The following is a 16,424-nucleotide window of genomic DNA, read 5'->3' on the forward strand; positions in this document are numbered from 1 at the left end:
CTGCCCTGGCAGCAATGGGCACTAAGCTGGAAACAGTCCTGGATATGGTGGCACCACAGAGCCCACTCACGCACACATTCTCTCAAAATCATAATTGGGCCAATTTAGAATTGCAAATTAACTTAAGAAAAGTTAATTAAGAAAAGTACTCAGAAAAAAACAAAACACACAGACATGGATAAGATACAAACCATAGAGCGCCTTGCACCATGTTCTGCCCAGCAGCGGAAGATTTTGATTAAATCAGTTAATGGATCTCACTCTTATAGATTCAGTCTAGTAAGAATCATGGTAATGTCATGTTGCAAATAAACTTTTCAAACACATATAAGTGTAACACAGACATTGCTCACAATGGAAAGTGCTCATATATATTGAACTTTATCTCCTTTCCTCTATCCTATCAATAAAAAGTATAACATACAAATGAGTAAATATATGATGACATATTGTCCATATAAAAGACAGATGCAGATCTTACTGTGCTTACCCATGCATTTTTCGGTGGTCTGTGAACCTCTTCCTGAATTTGTGCAATTTTCTTGTTTACTTTGACTTCCACTTCTGCAGCTACTTAATGGTGTAATCTGCGTTGGAACATTGAAGTCTGTATTGTTGTAGTGACTTGTGTTCCAGCTGCTGCTAGCAGTTGGCTTTGGGCATTTTGCTGTGAAACAAACAAATTTCAGCTATTACCAAACAAATAGAAATATGAAAGATGTAAAAATCTAAATATTATTTAATTATTTCAGTCCTTAAATAATTTTGTTTGCAACAGAAGCATAGAAACTGAGACAAACTTGAAAGAGATTTTGGTAGAGAGGTTCAGAGAAAAAGAGCTGTGGTACAGCAAAGGTCCAAGAGAATCAGAAAGCCAGTCAATGGGGATCTCAGTAGTTATGAGTGTTTGTAAGAGAAACACAACTGGCCATTCAACTCACCCAAAGGAATTATCTGTGAACCAAACTATTGATTTCATTGTGCTCATAAGTTACCAGAAAAAGGCGCAGGCAAATGATTAGATTGACTCATAAGTTGGTCATCTGCCTTATAAAATCTTAAAATCTGGTAAAATCCTTTGCAAAAATGAAATATATTGCAATATATGAAAAATAATTATGGCCATATCTTTCACTATAATGGAAAATACATTTAATTCAAATACTGTATATATTTTTATGATTATATCTGAGATATAATGAAGCATAACATTTCTCTTAATATAATAAACATACTTTCAAATACATTGAGTATAAAACATGGCAATATAAAATACAATACAGTTTATTTTTTGTATAGCGCTATTCACTGATTGCAGGCACAGAGCACTTATCAATTAAAATACAAGTACAGATTATACGAATTATTAAATACAGAACTAGTACACATATTTGTGCAGATTTGTAAAAACACACTAAAGTACACGGCAGAAACAGTGTGTATACTGTGTGTATATTTCTGAAAGATCGTTCATGCCACATCTTTCAAGTGTAACATAGGTTTTCCAATGGATCCAATATATTTTGAATTCCCTGAACCTCATTATAAGTCATTCAAATAGGTGGATGCATCAACATATATAAGTTGCAATGTATTCCAATATGAGTCATGTACTGTAAACAAAATGTTTTTTGAAATTACAAGAAAAATGATAAAAAAAAAAGTTATTTGCGTTAAATGTCTATTATTTCAATATTCATTTCTGGAAATGATTCACATTTGTTGTCATTCAGTGAATCAAAAAGTAAAGCAGTAAGCTTTCTATCAAAATGAAAAGCAAAAATATTAAAAAATCCTTTAGGTACAATTTATTTCAAATCTACTACTTTTAATTACCATTTACATAGCAACTACTGTACTGATGACAGAACATAGCGAGTTACAACCTTATTACATACTTGTCTGAGGTTGATACAATTTGTGCTGTTTCACATTGAAATTTGGTCTAAGATACAGTAGATGTCAATAAAAGCAACACTCTATATCAAATGTATGTTATCAATCCCAAGTTAAAATATTTTTAAAATATACTTTGCTATACAAAGATGGCAAATATATATCACCAGTAACGGCACACTGCATGATAACGTGCAGTGAATACACTTGACTTGAGCATTCATAGTTTTCATACTCTTTCTCTGTATGTTTAGCATTCATTTGCTCAGAGGTTGATGCGCTTGCTGCTTCCTGAGCAACTCTTCTTTTCTCTACCCTAGTGGCCCACTTCTTCTCTTCTTTTCACATTAAAACCGATTAAGTCAGTGTTTGTATTGCAATTACTTAGTTTGTTTTCCTTAATTGTTCACTTAAGCTGGCACTTAAGTCTTCAATCTGGCTCAAGAATGATTTAAGATATTAAGAGGTAAGGGAAGCAATGACGAAGGTGGTAGGAAATGAGAACGGTGCCTGAATGCATGCGCCGCACAGCTGCTGTGCTGGCTGCTGTCAACAGTTGATTCTAAAATAAAATAAAAATAAAAAGAGGAATAACCTTGGAGGTCAGTCATCACCCTGAAAGTGTATAGTAGACGTCACGTAGTATATGTGTAACAAATTTCAGGTCAATAGTTCAAATGGTTTGCGAGCTACAGGATATTTCTAGCAAAGTCTGTCTAGCAAAATACCTGCGGTTCGCAGCAGCGAAGTACTGCCTTAAAAGTTTTATTAAGAAGAAAATTAAACCTTTTTAAACTGAGGGAATATATACCAATAATTATTTGTTAAGGATCTCTTTGTATACCACATTGTCAGTTCGGCCCTCTGGTTGTAATATGACCAAGCTGTGCACTGAGCTTACTCTTGAGCATGCAACGTACAGTTGGCCATGTGAACAGTAATCTTGTTTCAAATCTCACAGCTTGGATTGCTGCTGTCATAATCGGTTTGAGTTTCATGGTTTGTTTCAATTACGACAGTGTTTGCAGGACTTGTTGTGTTGAAGAGACATTCGGCATCTTTCAAGGTTTGTAAGTATACAACCAGTTTCATCGATAACTTCACATCCAGCTTTTGAGAGTTTAAACATTCATAAACATCAAAGTGTCCACTACTGAAATCGTCACCTGTGAATCTAAGATGTTTAAGAGGCATTGGCGGTTGTCCAAAGGTGTAAAATATTTGGCCATTTGGGTACACTTGAAAGCAACAACCGAACAATTCAGCTGCAGCCATCAACTCACATGCAGATGCATAGGTGAAGGGCTTAAGCATTTCACTCGTCTAGTGCTCCTGTGTAGAATAATTATTTCCTGTACCGTCATCAGTCCACACCTTGAACCTGTCCCAGTCATTCAATACATAAGACACAATGTTCCTCCGGATATCAAGAGTGAGCCGATATGGCCGTGCAATCCTCACACGGTGACTGAGCTGCAAGCTATGGACGTATATATGTACGTAAGTAGGATTCAGTTAGCGTTGGGAACCTACGTACCAAATGTCTTGAAGATGGGCCCATAAGTAATAAAGACTGTTGAAAAGTTCAATATGGTGGCCGACAGTGGCATCATACCACCAAAATAAGTACCAAATTTCAGCCTTCTACCTACACGTGAATTTGGAGAATTAGTGACATTGGAAAGTTCAATATGGGGGCTGATAGTGGCGTCATACCACTGAAATAAGTACGTACATTGGTTTTGGTTAGCGCAGGGAAGCCACCTACCAAATTTCATGAAGATGGGGCCATAAATAAGAAAGTTCAACATGGCGGATGTTGTTGACCGTTATGACCGTTACGTGTAGAATTTTGAAATGAAACCTGCTTAACTTTTGTAAGTAAGCTGTAAGGAATGAGCCTGCCAAATTTTAGCCTTCTACCTACACGGGAAGTTGGAGAATTAGTGACGTTTGGAAAATTCAATATGGCGGCCGACAGTGGCGTCATACCACCAAAATAAGTACGTATATCAGTTTTGGTTAGCGCAGGGATGCCACCCACCAAATTTCGTGAAGATGGGGTCAGCCTTCTACCTACACGGGAAGTTGGAAAATTAGTGACGTTGGAAAGTTCAATATGGCGGCCGACAGTGGCATCATACCATCAAAATAAGTACGTACATCGGTTTTGGTTAGCGCAGGGGAGCCACCTACCAAATTTCGTGAAGATGGGGCCATAAATAAGAAAGTTCAACATGGCGGACTTTGTCGACCGTTATGACTGTTACGTGTAGAATTTCGAAATGAAACCTGCTTAACTTTTGTAAGTAAGCTGTAAGGAATAAGCCTGCCAAATTTCAGCCTTCTACCTACACGGGAAGTTGGAGAATTAGTGAGTGAGTGAGTGAGTGAGTGAGTGAGTGAGTGAGTGAGTCAGTCAGTCAGTCAGTCAGTCAGTCAGTCAGTCAGTCAGTCAGTCAGTCAGTGAGGGCTTTGCCTTTTATTAGTATAGATAAAGAGGTGACGATACATTTCTAATACACCATCTGTGAATGAGTTAACATTCCTGTATAAAGAAAGTACACTATGATTGATGTATGTACACTAATTTTATTCAGTTAAACCCATGGTGTTTCTAAAGGTGTTTTGAATTAAAACTTACAAGTTTTCTATTAGGAGGAGGTTAGGAACATGCACTGATACAATGTGTTGCTGCACCCACCACATGACGAACCACCTCAGAATCTCAAATTGGGACCTGAATGCAGCTGTGCAACAAGTGTCTTCTCAGCCCAACACTGGTTCAAAATCTCCTCTGCTATACTGAAATCAGTCTTTTCACTCTGCTTTTATGATTCAATTTGCAGTTTCCTTTGTTACCTTGATTCTTTTTTCTTTCTTTGTTCTTTGCTGGACCATTTAAGTCTGTTTTGTTGACGTGACTTGTGTTCAAGCTGTCACTAGCAGATGGATCTGAGCAATTTTCTGAGGAAAAAAAAAACTTTTATTACCAGAAATAACAAAATCAAAACTGTTTAATTATTTCAGCCATTCAAATATTTTAGGTGCATTAGCAATATACAATGTTATGTTTCAAAATGAATGAAACTTTCCATATTTATAGAAAATGCACTAAGCAGGAAAGAATGTTGTCATAGGTGAGGTTAACATAGACTTAGAAATCAGAGAGGTTCAGGTAACAGAAGAGAGAAGTTACCAATCTGAATTTAAATGTGGAAACTGAGGCAATATTGAAAGATATTAGCAGAAAGATTCAGAGAATCGCAGTCACAAAGCTTGGCTAAAGCAAACGTTTGAGACAGTCGGCTGGTCCATGTGGGTGTCAGAAGTCACAAGCACCAGCAAAGCCAATAATTACAAAGTGGTTGGGCCTGGAAAAAACAAGGGTGGGAAAGCAATAAGCTTTCAATGACATCTTGCATGGCTTGGGCAATGGATGGATGAATAGTTAAGTAGTGATAAAACTAAGGCAGAGGTGTTAGATGGGGTGCCATTCATGAATGTTGTAGAGGCTCAGTTTATTGACGAATGAACATTAATCAAATAAAAAGTTAGAAAGCAGCCTATCTGAATGGGCTAGCCTTGCCCCCAGTCATATTTAATAAATAGTATGAAGGAGTGCATTTTTAATACTCTGTCAATGAATGAGTTCATATTCCCAAATTGATGTGTGCTCATACATTTATTCAGGATATCTCCTGGTGCTTCTGAAGTTATTTAGAATTAAAACTTCCAAGTTTCCTAAAAATATATGCAAGTATGATATCAGCTCCTTTTGCTCTACTTTCATGATTCAATCTAGTGAAGACACAAAAATATATTATTGCAAATAAGCTTTTCAGATGCATACAGGCATAACACAAAAGCCAAACTCCTTTGCATTGAAAGTATAATCAACTTTGATTAAATAGGTAGTGACATACTGAATGTATACACGACAAAGACAGATCCTGCTATGCTTACCCATGGATTTGTTGGTGGTCCCTGATATACTTCCTGCATCCGTGCAGTTCAAATTTCTTTCTTTTTTATCTTGAGTACATCCTCTACAACTACTTGATGATGTGTTCTGTATTGGACCACTTAAGTTTGTATTGTTGATGCGACTTGTATTCAGGCTGTCACATCCAGATACATTTGAGCAGTTTTCTGTAAAACAAATTAACCTAATTTATTACCAGAAAAAAAAATCAAAAATTAATTGAAATTATTTCAGTTCTTAAAACAAAAAAAAGCAAACTCTTAGCATGCTTAAAGTACATATATAATGTATATAATAGTATGTTGCACATGCGCATGGAAGGCAGCTAAAGGGCCTGAGCGAGAGTAATTCCACGCCAGACCAGTGGTTGGTAGACTATGCTGACTCTTATTCTCACTTCAATGCAGACCAGTTACAGGAAATTCCACCTGGCCCTGATGACATCACTTCATGTACCTGCCCCATTGATGACCTCATGCCCCCTGATGGCCTTTAAAGCCACCATCTTTTTGCTACAAAGTCAGTTCTGTTATGGACTCTGATCTGTACATATCTATAAAACAAGTATTCCTATTTTGTAGCCAGGAAATAATATACCTCTCTGTGGCTTTTTGGTTGATTTTGTGATAATGTATATAATGCATGCACTAAGTGAGAAATTACATTGTCTTAAGTGAGGCTAATATGGATTTAGAAAGTGTAAAGGGATAGGCAACAGATGAGAGAAGTCACCAGTCTAGATAAAAATGTGGAAATTACAACACAATTTTCAAGACATACTGTTAGAAAGATTTAGAGCCATGCAGCTGTTGTAAAGCCGTGCTTTCAGAAAATTAAAAGGCTAAACCATGGGGATATTGGTAGTCATAAATGCTGGGCCTTCATCTAATCAAAAAGAATTTATCTGATGTTTTGATATGCTATATCCTTATTAGTGATAATGAGAGAAGACAGAGAGAAATATATATATTGTAATCTGGAGGGATGATCGCACCCTCAGAGGACACAGACGCCCCTGGGAAAACCCCTTAAACACAGTCTACCTTCACATTGCTCCTTACCCTTCTCACTTGTGCTATAATGCGTGATAAACCTCTCGCGCAGTACTCCGCTTACTTAAAAGCCTTGTACAGTGCCGGTCAGCTTTGGAATTGATTGTTTGCTTTTCTTTCTCTCTCTCTCGCTCTTTTTCTGACATTCTGTGCTCCCGACAGAACTGTTATCTCTATCATGTCGTAGAGCACATTTAAACTTTTGAAAAAGAGACAAATGTTCATTTGCAGTGTTTGAATAAAGTTCATGTCTCCACAATCTCCTGTGTTTCTGTGCAAATCTGTGACCCAAGCATGACAAGTGGTACCAGGAGTTGTTGCACAGATGGATGCCGAAGAGTTATTTCAAATCGCTCAGAATGTTCCACTTCCTTACAATCCGGAGGATGTCCTGCCCCCTATTCCTGATCTTAATGTCCCGGTTCATAACCGTCGACAGTACATCTCTTTACCTCCACTCCCTGAAAATTCTAAGAATGTGCTGATGAAGAGCTGTTTTTTTTTTAGCCTTCAAGCAAGTGGCAACTTTATTGGGATGGTACAAACGACACTGGGCCATTATCGTCACACCTTTTTTTGTCTGGGGATGCTCTACTTTCCTTATGGAATGTGCCTCGCAATAAGCTTGGCGATTATGATTTCCTAAAGGAAGAAGTTGTGTTACGTAAGACTGTGACTTTTTTGGCTAAAGGTTTTGCACTTAACAACTGGAAACTAAACATGGACGGTCCCATCCGTGTACAAATTCAAGATTTGATCCATAAAGTGCACTGCTGGTTTGAGGGAGACGTGATGGAGTGAATTGTGGATAAGGTTTTCATGAATATATTACTGGCCGGGATACCTGCAGTTCTTCGAGATGAGTTTCTGCGTCATGGTGTTGAATCATTATCGATTATGTCCAGATGATTGGAAGGTTCTCAGACCACTTGGAGAAAGAGCAGTGGGTTTGGTGCTGTTTCACAACCTATGAAGCAGCGTCCAGGACATTCTCGTCACTTTGATCGACAGCTAGAGCAAAGACAAGCTGCAGGACCTGATAATCGAATGGGGTCAGGAAGGCTTCCGGGGAATCCAGTTGTTGATGAGATGCCTATTTCTGGGGAGACAGGAGCAGGCCGGGGAGGCCGTGGACATCACAGAGGATATCTCAGCAGTGGCGCTGACCGAAGATATTTCAGGTGTGATCAACCCGGTCACTTGGTGTCGCTTGTCTCCAGCTCAATCAATGGAAATTGGATTGGCCGAGGTTTGTTGCTGAAATATTCCTTATTCTTCTGATAAAAAAGATGTCTTGTTGATCCCGGTGAAGTTGGGGGGCCAAGAGATCTCAGCATTATTGTGTTGTGAGATAAGACTGTCTTGATGACAGATGCCTTAGTGACACTGAGACTGTAAAAATGTGTTCAACGTAATGTTAAAGACTATGAGACATTACTTCTTCCTTTGACTTATAAGGGTCGCCATTTTAAAGTTTGGTCTGCCGTTTCAGACTTCTGCCCCGGCCATTACTCATAGGATGGAGGAATGTCCTTTTTCCTAAACTAATTAATAAATGTCGGGCATTGGTCCATCTACATCTTCTCAGATTGCAAACACCTGCAAACAAAAACTGAGCATTACTGAACAGCCAGATTTTGTGCATTTGCAGCCTAGTGATAGCTCATTATATGCATTTAAACAAGCTCGCTCTGCCAATGACTCTTATTACCAAGAGTGTGATTCCGGAGGCTTGAAAACCCCACACTTTCTAGAAAAGGACGGTTGCCTTTTCAGAGTGATCTCAGATCATTTAATGGGGGAATTTATTGAACAACTAGTTGTACCTGAAGTACATAGGGAAACTCTTTTACATCTGGCCCACTCTCACATCTTGGAGGGCACCAGGGTGCTGATAAGATCAGACAGCGGTTATCAAAACGATTTTATTGGCTAAATATGGGAAAAGATTTCAAATGATTCTGTACTTCATGTTCTGACTGCCAGATCGTCTCCGCTTATAAACCTCCTTGGGTTCCCCTTTGTCCTATACCTATTTTAGAAGTTCCCATTCAGCGGGTGGGATTAGATATTGTAGGCCCTTTACCTAAGACTCAAAATGGGTACCAATATTTGCTTGTGTTGGTTGACTATGCCACACGATATCTAGAGGTGATTGCCCTGAAAAAGGCCAACTCCTCTGCTGTAGCCAAAGCTCTGTGTGATATTTTTACTCTGATTTTAACTGATCAGGGCACACCTTTTACTGCTTGCATGATGAAACAATTGTGTGACAGCTTTGCCTTTAAGAAATTGAGTACCACTGTTTACCATCCACAAACGAATGGTTTGACTGAGCGATTTAACAAAACTTTGAAACAGATGATCAGGTGAGTTGCTCATAATGATCCCACAACCTGAGACTCTGTCCTGCCTTTTGTTATGTACGTGGTGTGAGAATCACCACAGGCATCCACTGGCTTGAGTCTGTTCGAGATGTTATTTGGCAGGTGGCCGCAAGGCATCCTGGATGTTGTACGAGAGGAATGGATAGGAAACAAAACAGCAGCCCAAGGACCAAGCTTTGCAGATTGGTTAATTTCATTGCAAGACAGATTTATTTCTATGCTTTCTTCTATTGCTGTGGAGCATCAACAACGAGAACAGGAAACTCAGAAGTGTCTTTACGATAGGCGCAGTAAGCTTCATGAATTTAAACCTGGTGATTGTGTTTTGGCACTGGTTCTGTCCGAACCACACAAATTCATAGCTAAATGGCAGGGCCCCGCCATTATTGAGGAATGTAAGAGTTAGGTAAATTACAAGGTTAGAATACCAGGCCGGCACAAACCATTCCAGATTTTACATATTAATCTCTTGAAAGAATGCTTACCTGAGGCCAAAAACACAGAAACAGGTATGCGCTTTTCTGGGGCTTGCTGGTTACTGCAAAAGGTTCATCCCTAACTTTGCACATAGAACTTACTAGAGGCAGGAGAAACCACCCTATTTTATGGACAGAAATTTGTAAACGTTCCTTCTGTGATTTGAAAACTGCTTTGTCTTCTTATCCGGTTCTGCGGAACCCCAATTTCTCAAAGGATTTTGTCTTACAAACGGATGCAAGTGCATTTGGTGTAGGCGCAATCCTGTCATGGATTTTTGATGGAAAAGAGCACCCTATCACATATTTGAGTAGGAAATTACTTCCTAGGGAACGCAATTATTCGTCAGTTGAGAAGGAATGCTTGGCGATTAGATGGGCTGTAGAAGCGCTTCGTTATTACTTATGGGGTCGAAATTTCACTTTGGTAACTGATCATGCTCCACTTCAATGGTTATACCATCGTCTCATGAGATGGTTTCTGGACTTACAACCTTACAGTTTTATGGTAAAGCATCGGCTAGGGTCTGAGCACGTCCACGCAGACGTATTATCACGGCTGTATGAACCTGAACCTAGTACAAGAATGTGAATAAAGCTGGGGGGATGCAAGCTGGAGGGGTGATCGCACCCTAGAGGACACCGATGCCCCTGGGAAAACCCCTGAAACACAGTCTACCTTCACATTGCTCCTTACCCTTCTCACTTGTGCTATAACGCGTGATAAACCTCTTGTATGGTACTCCACTTACTTAAAAGACTTGTACAGCACCTGTCAGCTTTGGAATTGATTGTTTGCTTTTCTTTCTCTCTCTCTCTCTGACATTCTCTGCTCTATTATGTCATGAAGCATGTTTAAACTTTTGAAAAAGAGACAAATGTTCGTTTGCAGTGTTGGAATAAAGTTCATGTCTCCACAACCTCCTGTGTTTCTGTGCAAATCTGTGACCAAAGCGTGACAATATTATAAGAAAAAGCAAGCAAAACTAGCGAGTAATCACAAAAAAACAAATACAACTGAATGGGGAAGAGAGGTGCAGGGCTTTTACTGGTGGTGTGCAAGAACAGGCGGGTCCATGGGGGAACTGTCAGAAATGAGGTCAGTAGGAGGGTGTGGTCTGGACAGGAATGCAAAAATTGATGCCGGTTTATCTGGATTTCCCTTCTGATGATCTGAAGATGAGGGAGAAAAGAGGTTATTGCACTACATCAACCCGCGAACTGACATCTTACCCTCAGTTAAGCCCCTTGACGGTCTTCCATGTGCATGTGACACATCAAAGCAGCAATAACTTAAAATCTTCCAATTGCTTTGTGTCATACACTAAAAGGTCCAGTTAGTCTAATCTTTAGGAAGCTATAAAGGAGTTTGCTTTTCATGGAAAAAGCAGCTCAAGAAAGATGAATCTAGAGCAGTGAAAGGCAACCTTTTTCGAGTTGCGGCGCACTAAGTCCAAAAATTTTCTTTCGCAGCGCACCTGAGGGACTGCTCATAAATAAAGTCATGACAACACAGTCTATGGACAATCGCCAATAAAAACAGTTAATTTTACAAGTTTGAAAGACATTTTATTATAAAGGAATCAAAGGATAAATCTTAAATTTAATTAATGTGAACGTTGAGATTGTTTTTCAGCACATATGAGATTGATGCAAGGATCAATTTTCGAAAGACAGAGGCGCATTTCCTTGTCGATCTTTTGAAGTCTATCACGTTTCTTAGACTTCATTTCTGTAAGTGTTCCGTTATCTGTTTTTTCAACATAAAATATATTTTTTTAAAACATTATCTTTTTAATCAACCAAAAGTTCAAAAACACTAGCAATTTGAAATATTTTACAAAAGTTTTCGCGGCGCCCCTAGAAAATTCCACGGCGCGCACCGATTGCCCGACAATCATCTAGAGAACCAATATGTTTAACTGGTAACACTGAAATCCCAGTCATTACTTCATGGATAGAAGTTCACATTTGTACATAAAGAAAGCACATGTGATGCTTCCAAAGTTACTCTGATTTAAAATTCATAAATTTCCAAAACCATAGTGACACTTCTCAAATCAGCTGTTTTCTCCTCTGATATGATTCTTGGCTGCCATTCTATTTTAACAACTAAGGAGGACTCAGTTCAAGATTTTAGGAATATAAACATACCTCAAACAACAGTGGGAATCTCAGTTCAAAGTACTACAACTGCTTTGGAGAAAAACAAGGATAGACTTGTAAGTGAGCACCACTGCATCTAAATTTGTTTAATAATTAATTTAACCATTGATCGGTGTCCTGCGTATTTGAATGTGAAGTAAGATAAGTGGCTTCTTTGGTTTACGTTTTTTGCAGTTACGCAGTGCGCTTGTGATTCACACTGAATTTGGCAGTGTTTTTACACTGTTAATTAGCTTAATACTTCACATTCATCAAATTTGACAACCTTTCAGCCACATTCAACAGAATTCATGTTTCTTCCCATGCTCTTTTTGACTTCTTCCTTTCCTGTAAATTATTAGTTGTGTTTGTTGCTCAAACAGTGTTTTTACCTTAGATGTTGTTATAATCCACTGATGCAATTAAAAATAAATCCTATTATCCTCTGGATTGCTGAAATGTCTTTTGAGTGGCTGATATTGTGTAATAATTTTTGATCTTTCCAAAAATATTAGAGCAGAAGCGTTTTTAAGCAGAGGGAGTTAGAGACTTAATCTGTGAAACAGGGTGTACTGTCAGGATATAAACATAGATTAAAACACAGATGTCTTTAGAATTCAGCTACCAAAGAAAAGGGAAAAGACACGTTCAAAACTGAATTAAAAAAGAGTTAAGACCAAAATAACAAAGGCTGCTTTATAAAGGAATTACCAGAAAAAAAAAAAAGTTTTCTACTGTGTCACACACGTGCGCATGGGAGGCAGCTAAAGGGCTTGAGTGAGAGCAATTCCAAATCAAATCATGATGTGGCAGAGTGCACTGACTCTTTTTCTCCTTTTCTTGCAGACCATTCACAGGAGTTTCCACCTGGCCCTCTTGACGTCACTTCCTGGTCCAAGCCTAAGGAAGAAGACCTTGCCAGCTCCGGCCCCTGTGATGTCACATCTGGGCTGGAGCCTATGGCTGAAGACCCTTATGAGCCTGACCCCTTTGACCTCACTTCCTGTCTTGCCCTTTAAAAGCCTCCACCTTTTCCCTATTGCCTCAGTTCTGTTTTGGACTCGGTTTTCTGCACATCAGTGCTGTGTAACATTTTTACAATTTTGCAGCCAGGATACCAATATATGGGTGGCTGCCCCATACCTTGCTATGACTTGTGGTCAAGTTTGTGACAACTTCTAAACAAAAAAATTTGCCTTTATAGAAACAATATTTTCACACATTGCAAACAAAATTCTTTCTTTGCAGAACTGATGACGAGAAATATTAAAAATAATAAAAGTAAATTTAAAAGAATTCCAACATTATCTCTTATTATTAAACTGAGACATTAAATACCTGAATGCTACACAAAGTCATTGACTAAAACAAAGCATGAGATAATAACAATGATTTTTTTCTTTTTAAAGAAGGAATTTAAAACATACATATATAATAGTTTCTTTTTTATTCATTTAGTTTGACCATATTAGCTTATGCAAAAGTTTATTTTTTATTCATTCAGTTTTAGAATATTAGCATATTAAATATTAGGTGTCATAAACAAAGAAGAACCTCTGAAGCTTAGATCAGGGAATGTACTAGAGTTAGAAATAGTAATTTACAATTTAAAGAATAGCTGTTGCCTAGTATGTGCTAGGCCAACTGGACAAACAAGAAAAGACCATGACCATTTGCTGGTCTAGACAGAGTCAGGACAATGGCCATTTAGAATGAAATCATCACTAGAAAAGAGTAGAGAAGAACAAAAATAGATTTGTTTTTTTCCCAGAAGTTCCACTCAGTCCAGAGCACTAGGTCCTGATACTAAATTACATAAAATAACATACATTTCCAAATAAAAAAGCAATTCAGAGTCATGAGGGGCCAGCAGTATAAGGCAGGAACCTGCCTTTGACAATGTACCAGTCTGTCACAGGCTTCACTTGTGCACACACTCACACGCAAAGCCAATTTAATATCCCATGTGATCTTGGGGGATGTAGGATATAAACCAGGGCCACTCATTCATACTGAGTTGGTTTCCCCAAGCCCAATTTAGCAGTGGAATGCACTGGAACTGAATAAGTTAGTTAAATTAATGAATAAACAATTAATTAATATTAAAATTTTCAAACCTGGCAGTGTCTGGTCCATGGCAAGAACCAACCCTAGACAGGATATCAGTTAATAGCAGGAACTACTCAGCCACATAGTCAAATTCACAGTAACATGGGGCCAGTTTCTTTTACATTATTACAGTTCGTTTAAAATGCGACCTAGTAATGACGAATCTGGATAAAAGCTAAACAAAATGTTTTTGTATGTTAAAAGCACAGCACATGTCTGGGTTAGATTAGAATGTTCAATTGTAAAGGCAAAAACGTTTTCCAAGAACAATCTTTAGTGTTAAGAATAAAAATACAGCCAAGAAGTCTGCCTACCATTTAAAAAAAATAATTGGTAAGTGTAAAGCATTAGGAAACATACAGCGACAGCAGCAGTTAAAAAGGAAATTAGAAATGGCAAAACATTTAGTAAGGTTTATTAACAACAGCTTTTGATAAAATAACAGGAAATAACACATAAAGATAAGGCAATAGCAGGTATCTTTGTTATTTTTGCCTGTAGCTGCACCAAATATTAAGGTCACATTATTCATATACAGTAGGCAGATATTTATAGTGTAGTATAATGGTTGGGGAGCCCAAATGCAGAAGAATCCTATGATGTAGGCAAATATGAAACCCAACCCATCTACAAAGCCATTTTTGTAACAAAAATTTGAGAAATGCTCACTGAAGTTCATCTTAACACTACTAGAGTGCTGCAAGAATCACCCATAGGAATAGCTGTGCTGGAACCAACCCTGTACTGTACTGTAATATTCTATAACAATTATAAAATTTAAAATGCTGCATGTATTACATTTCTAAAATCAAAACAATTGCCAAGAATTGATGACACATATGCTAGAGTTATTTAAATCGTTGTTGAATTTATTTGCCACCACACAACCAAGGTCACCACAAAGTGGGAAATAATTTTCAAAGGCAGGAATCTTGCCAGCACTGTAACATTATATCAAATGGGAGACCATGCTGGTTGTGATAAATATAATCTAGTCTCATATTTAATTAATATTAGATATTATTAAAATTAACATTTTAAATCAACTCTATAGTTGTTATGCGTTAGCAGAATGCCAGCTTTTTCTAAAGCAAGAAAGTCTCTTCTAGTATGATATGTCAATTTTTTTAGGAAGTTATTAAAACTTTTAATAACAAATCTTTAATATTTAATAACAAATATAAATATTACATTGAAGTAATATTTACCCTGACTCTCAAAACATCTTTGATAAAGTACACCATAAGTAACAGGTCACAAAACTTCATTGTTACAATTTCTGAGACCATTGGATTATGATGCAAAGATCGTTTTCTGATTTAGGAAGTCAGAAATGGGGATTATTGATGGAGTCAAGGTACTTTTTAATTTATATACAACATCTATAAAAAGTATTCACCGCTTGGAGGTATTCACATTTTATTGTTATACGACATTGGATCGTAGAGGATTTAATTTGGATTTTTAATACTTATCAACAGAAAAAGTGAAGTGAAAACAGACCAGTACAGAGTGGTCCAAATGAATTACAAATATAAAACATAAAATAAGTGATCACTTAACTGTTCACCATATTAATATGACACACCTAAATTATCACTAGTGTAGCCAATTAGTTTTTGAATTCACATAATGGTGATCAGCTATCTGGGGTTATAAATAAGGGGAGTATAAATGCACCTTATCTGGAAGGTCCAACTTGTACTGAGTCAGTACGGTGGCCTAACCTATACAATGAAGACAAAAGAAAACTCAGTGAAAAGGTTATTGAAAAGCACAAGTCAGGGGATAGAAACAAGAAAATATCCAAGACACGCAATATCCCTTGGAGTCCAGTTAAGTTAATCATTAAGAACTGGAACGATTATGGCAGAGCTGCAAATTTGCCAACAGTGGGTCATCCATAAAAATTGAGTGATTGTGAGTCCACCAAGAGACCTATGATAACTCTGACAATCTACAGTGACTGATTGGAGAGACTGGGCATATATGTAACAGCTGTTGCCCAGGTACTTCTGCAGTCGTTGCTTTATGTGAGAGTGGAAAAGAGGAAAACACACATCTTGGCTCAAGTTTGAAAGAAGGCACATGGGAGACTTTGAATTCAGCTGGAAGAAAGCTGAACAGTCTCATGGGACCAAAATTGAGCTTTTTAGTCATCACAGTAAGGACCATGCTTTGTATAAACCAAACACTGCACATTATCAAACTTCCTTGAAGCATGGTGGTGACAGCATCATGCTGTAGGGATGCTTCTCTGCAGCAGGTCCTGCAAAGGCTTGTGAGGGTAAAATGAATAAAGCAAAATGCAGGGAAAGCCTGGAGGGAAACCTAATAGAGTCTGCAAAAAACCTGCACCTTGGGAGATGATTGC

General features: G+C 37.9%; 1 protein-coding gene across 1 annotated transcript in view; it reads right to left on the reverse strand.

Annotated features, from left to right (window-relative positions):
- Positions 1–16,424, reverse strand: part of LOC120532920 (receptor-type tyrosine-protein phosphatase alpha-like) — a 125,646-nt gene that overhangs the window by 69,239 nt on the left and 39,983 nt on the right. Inside the window, exons 3-5 of the mRNA XM_039759410.1 lie at positions 5,863–6,048; positions 4,759–4,863; positions 491–667 (exon numbers count right to left, since the gene is read on the reverse strand). Coding sequence (XP_039615344.1) covers positions 491–667; positions 4,759–4,863; positions 5,863–6,048 — 468 coding nt within the window. The remainder of the gene's footprint in view (positions 1–490; positions 668–4,758; positions 4,864–5,862; positions 6,049–16,424) is intronic.

Source organism: Polypterus senegalus, chromosome 7 (genome assembly GCF_016835505.1).
Source record: "Polypterus senegalus isolate Bchr_013 chromosome 7, ASM1683550v1, whole genome shotgun sequence".
Classification (NCBI taxonomy): domain Eukaryota; kingdom Metazoa; phylum Chordata; class Cladistia; order Polypteriformes; family Polypteridae; genus Polypterus; species Polypterus senegalus.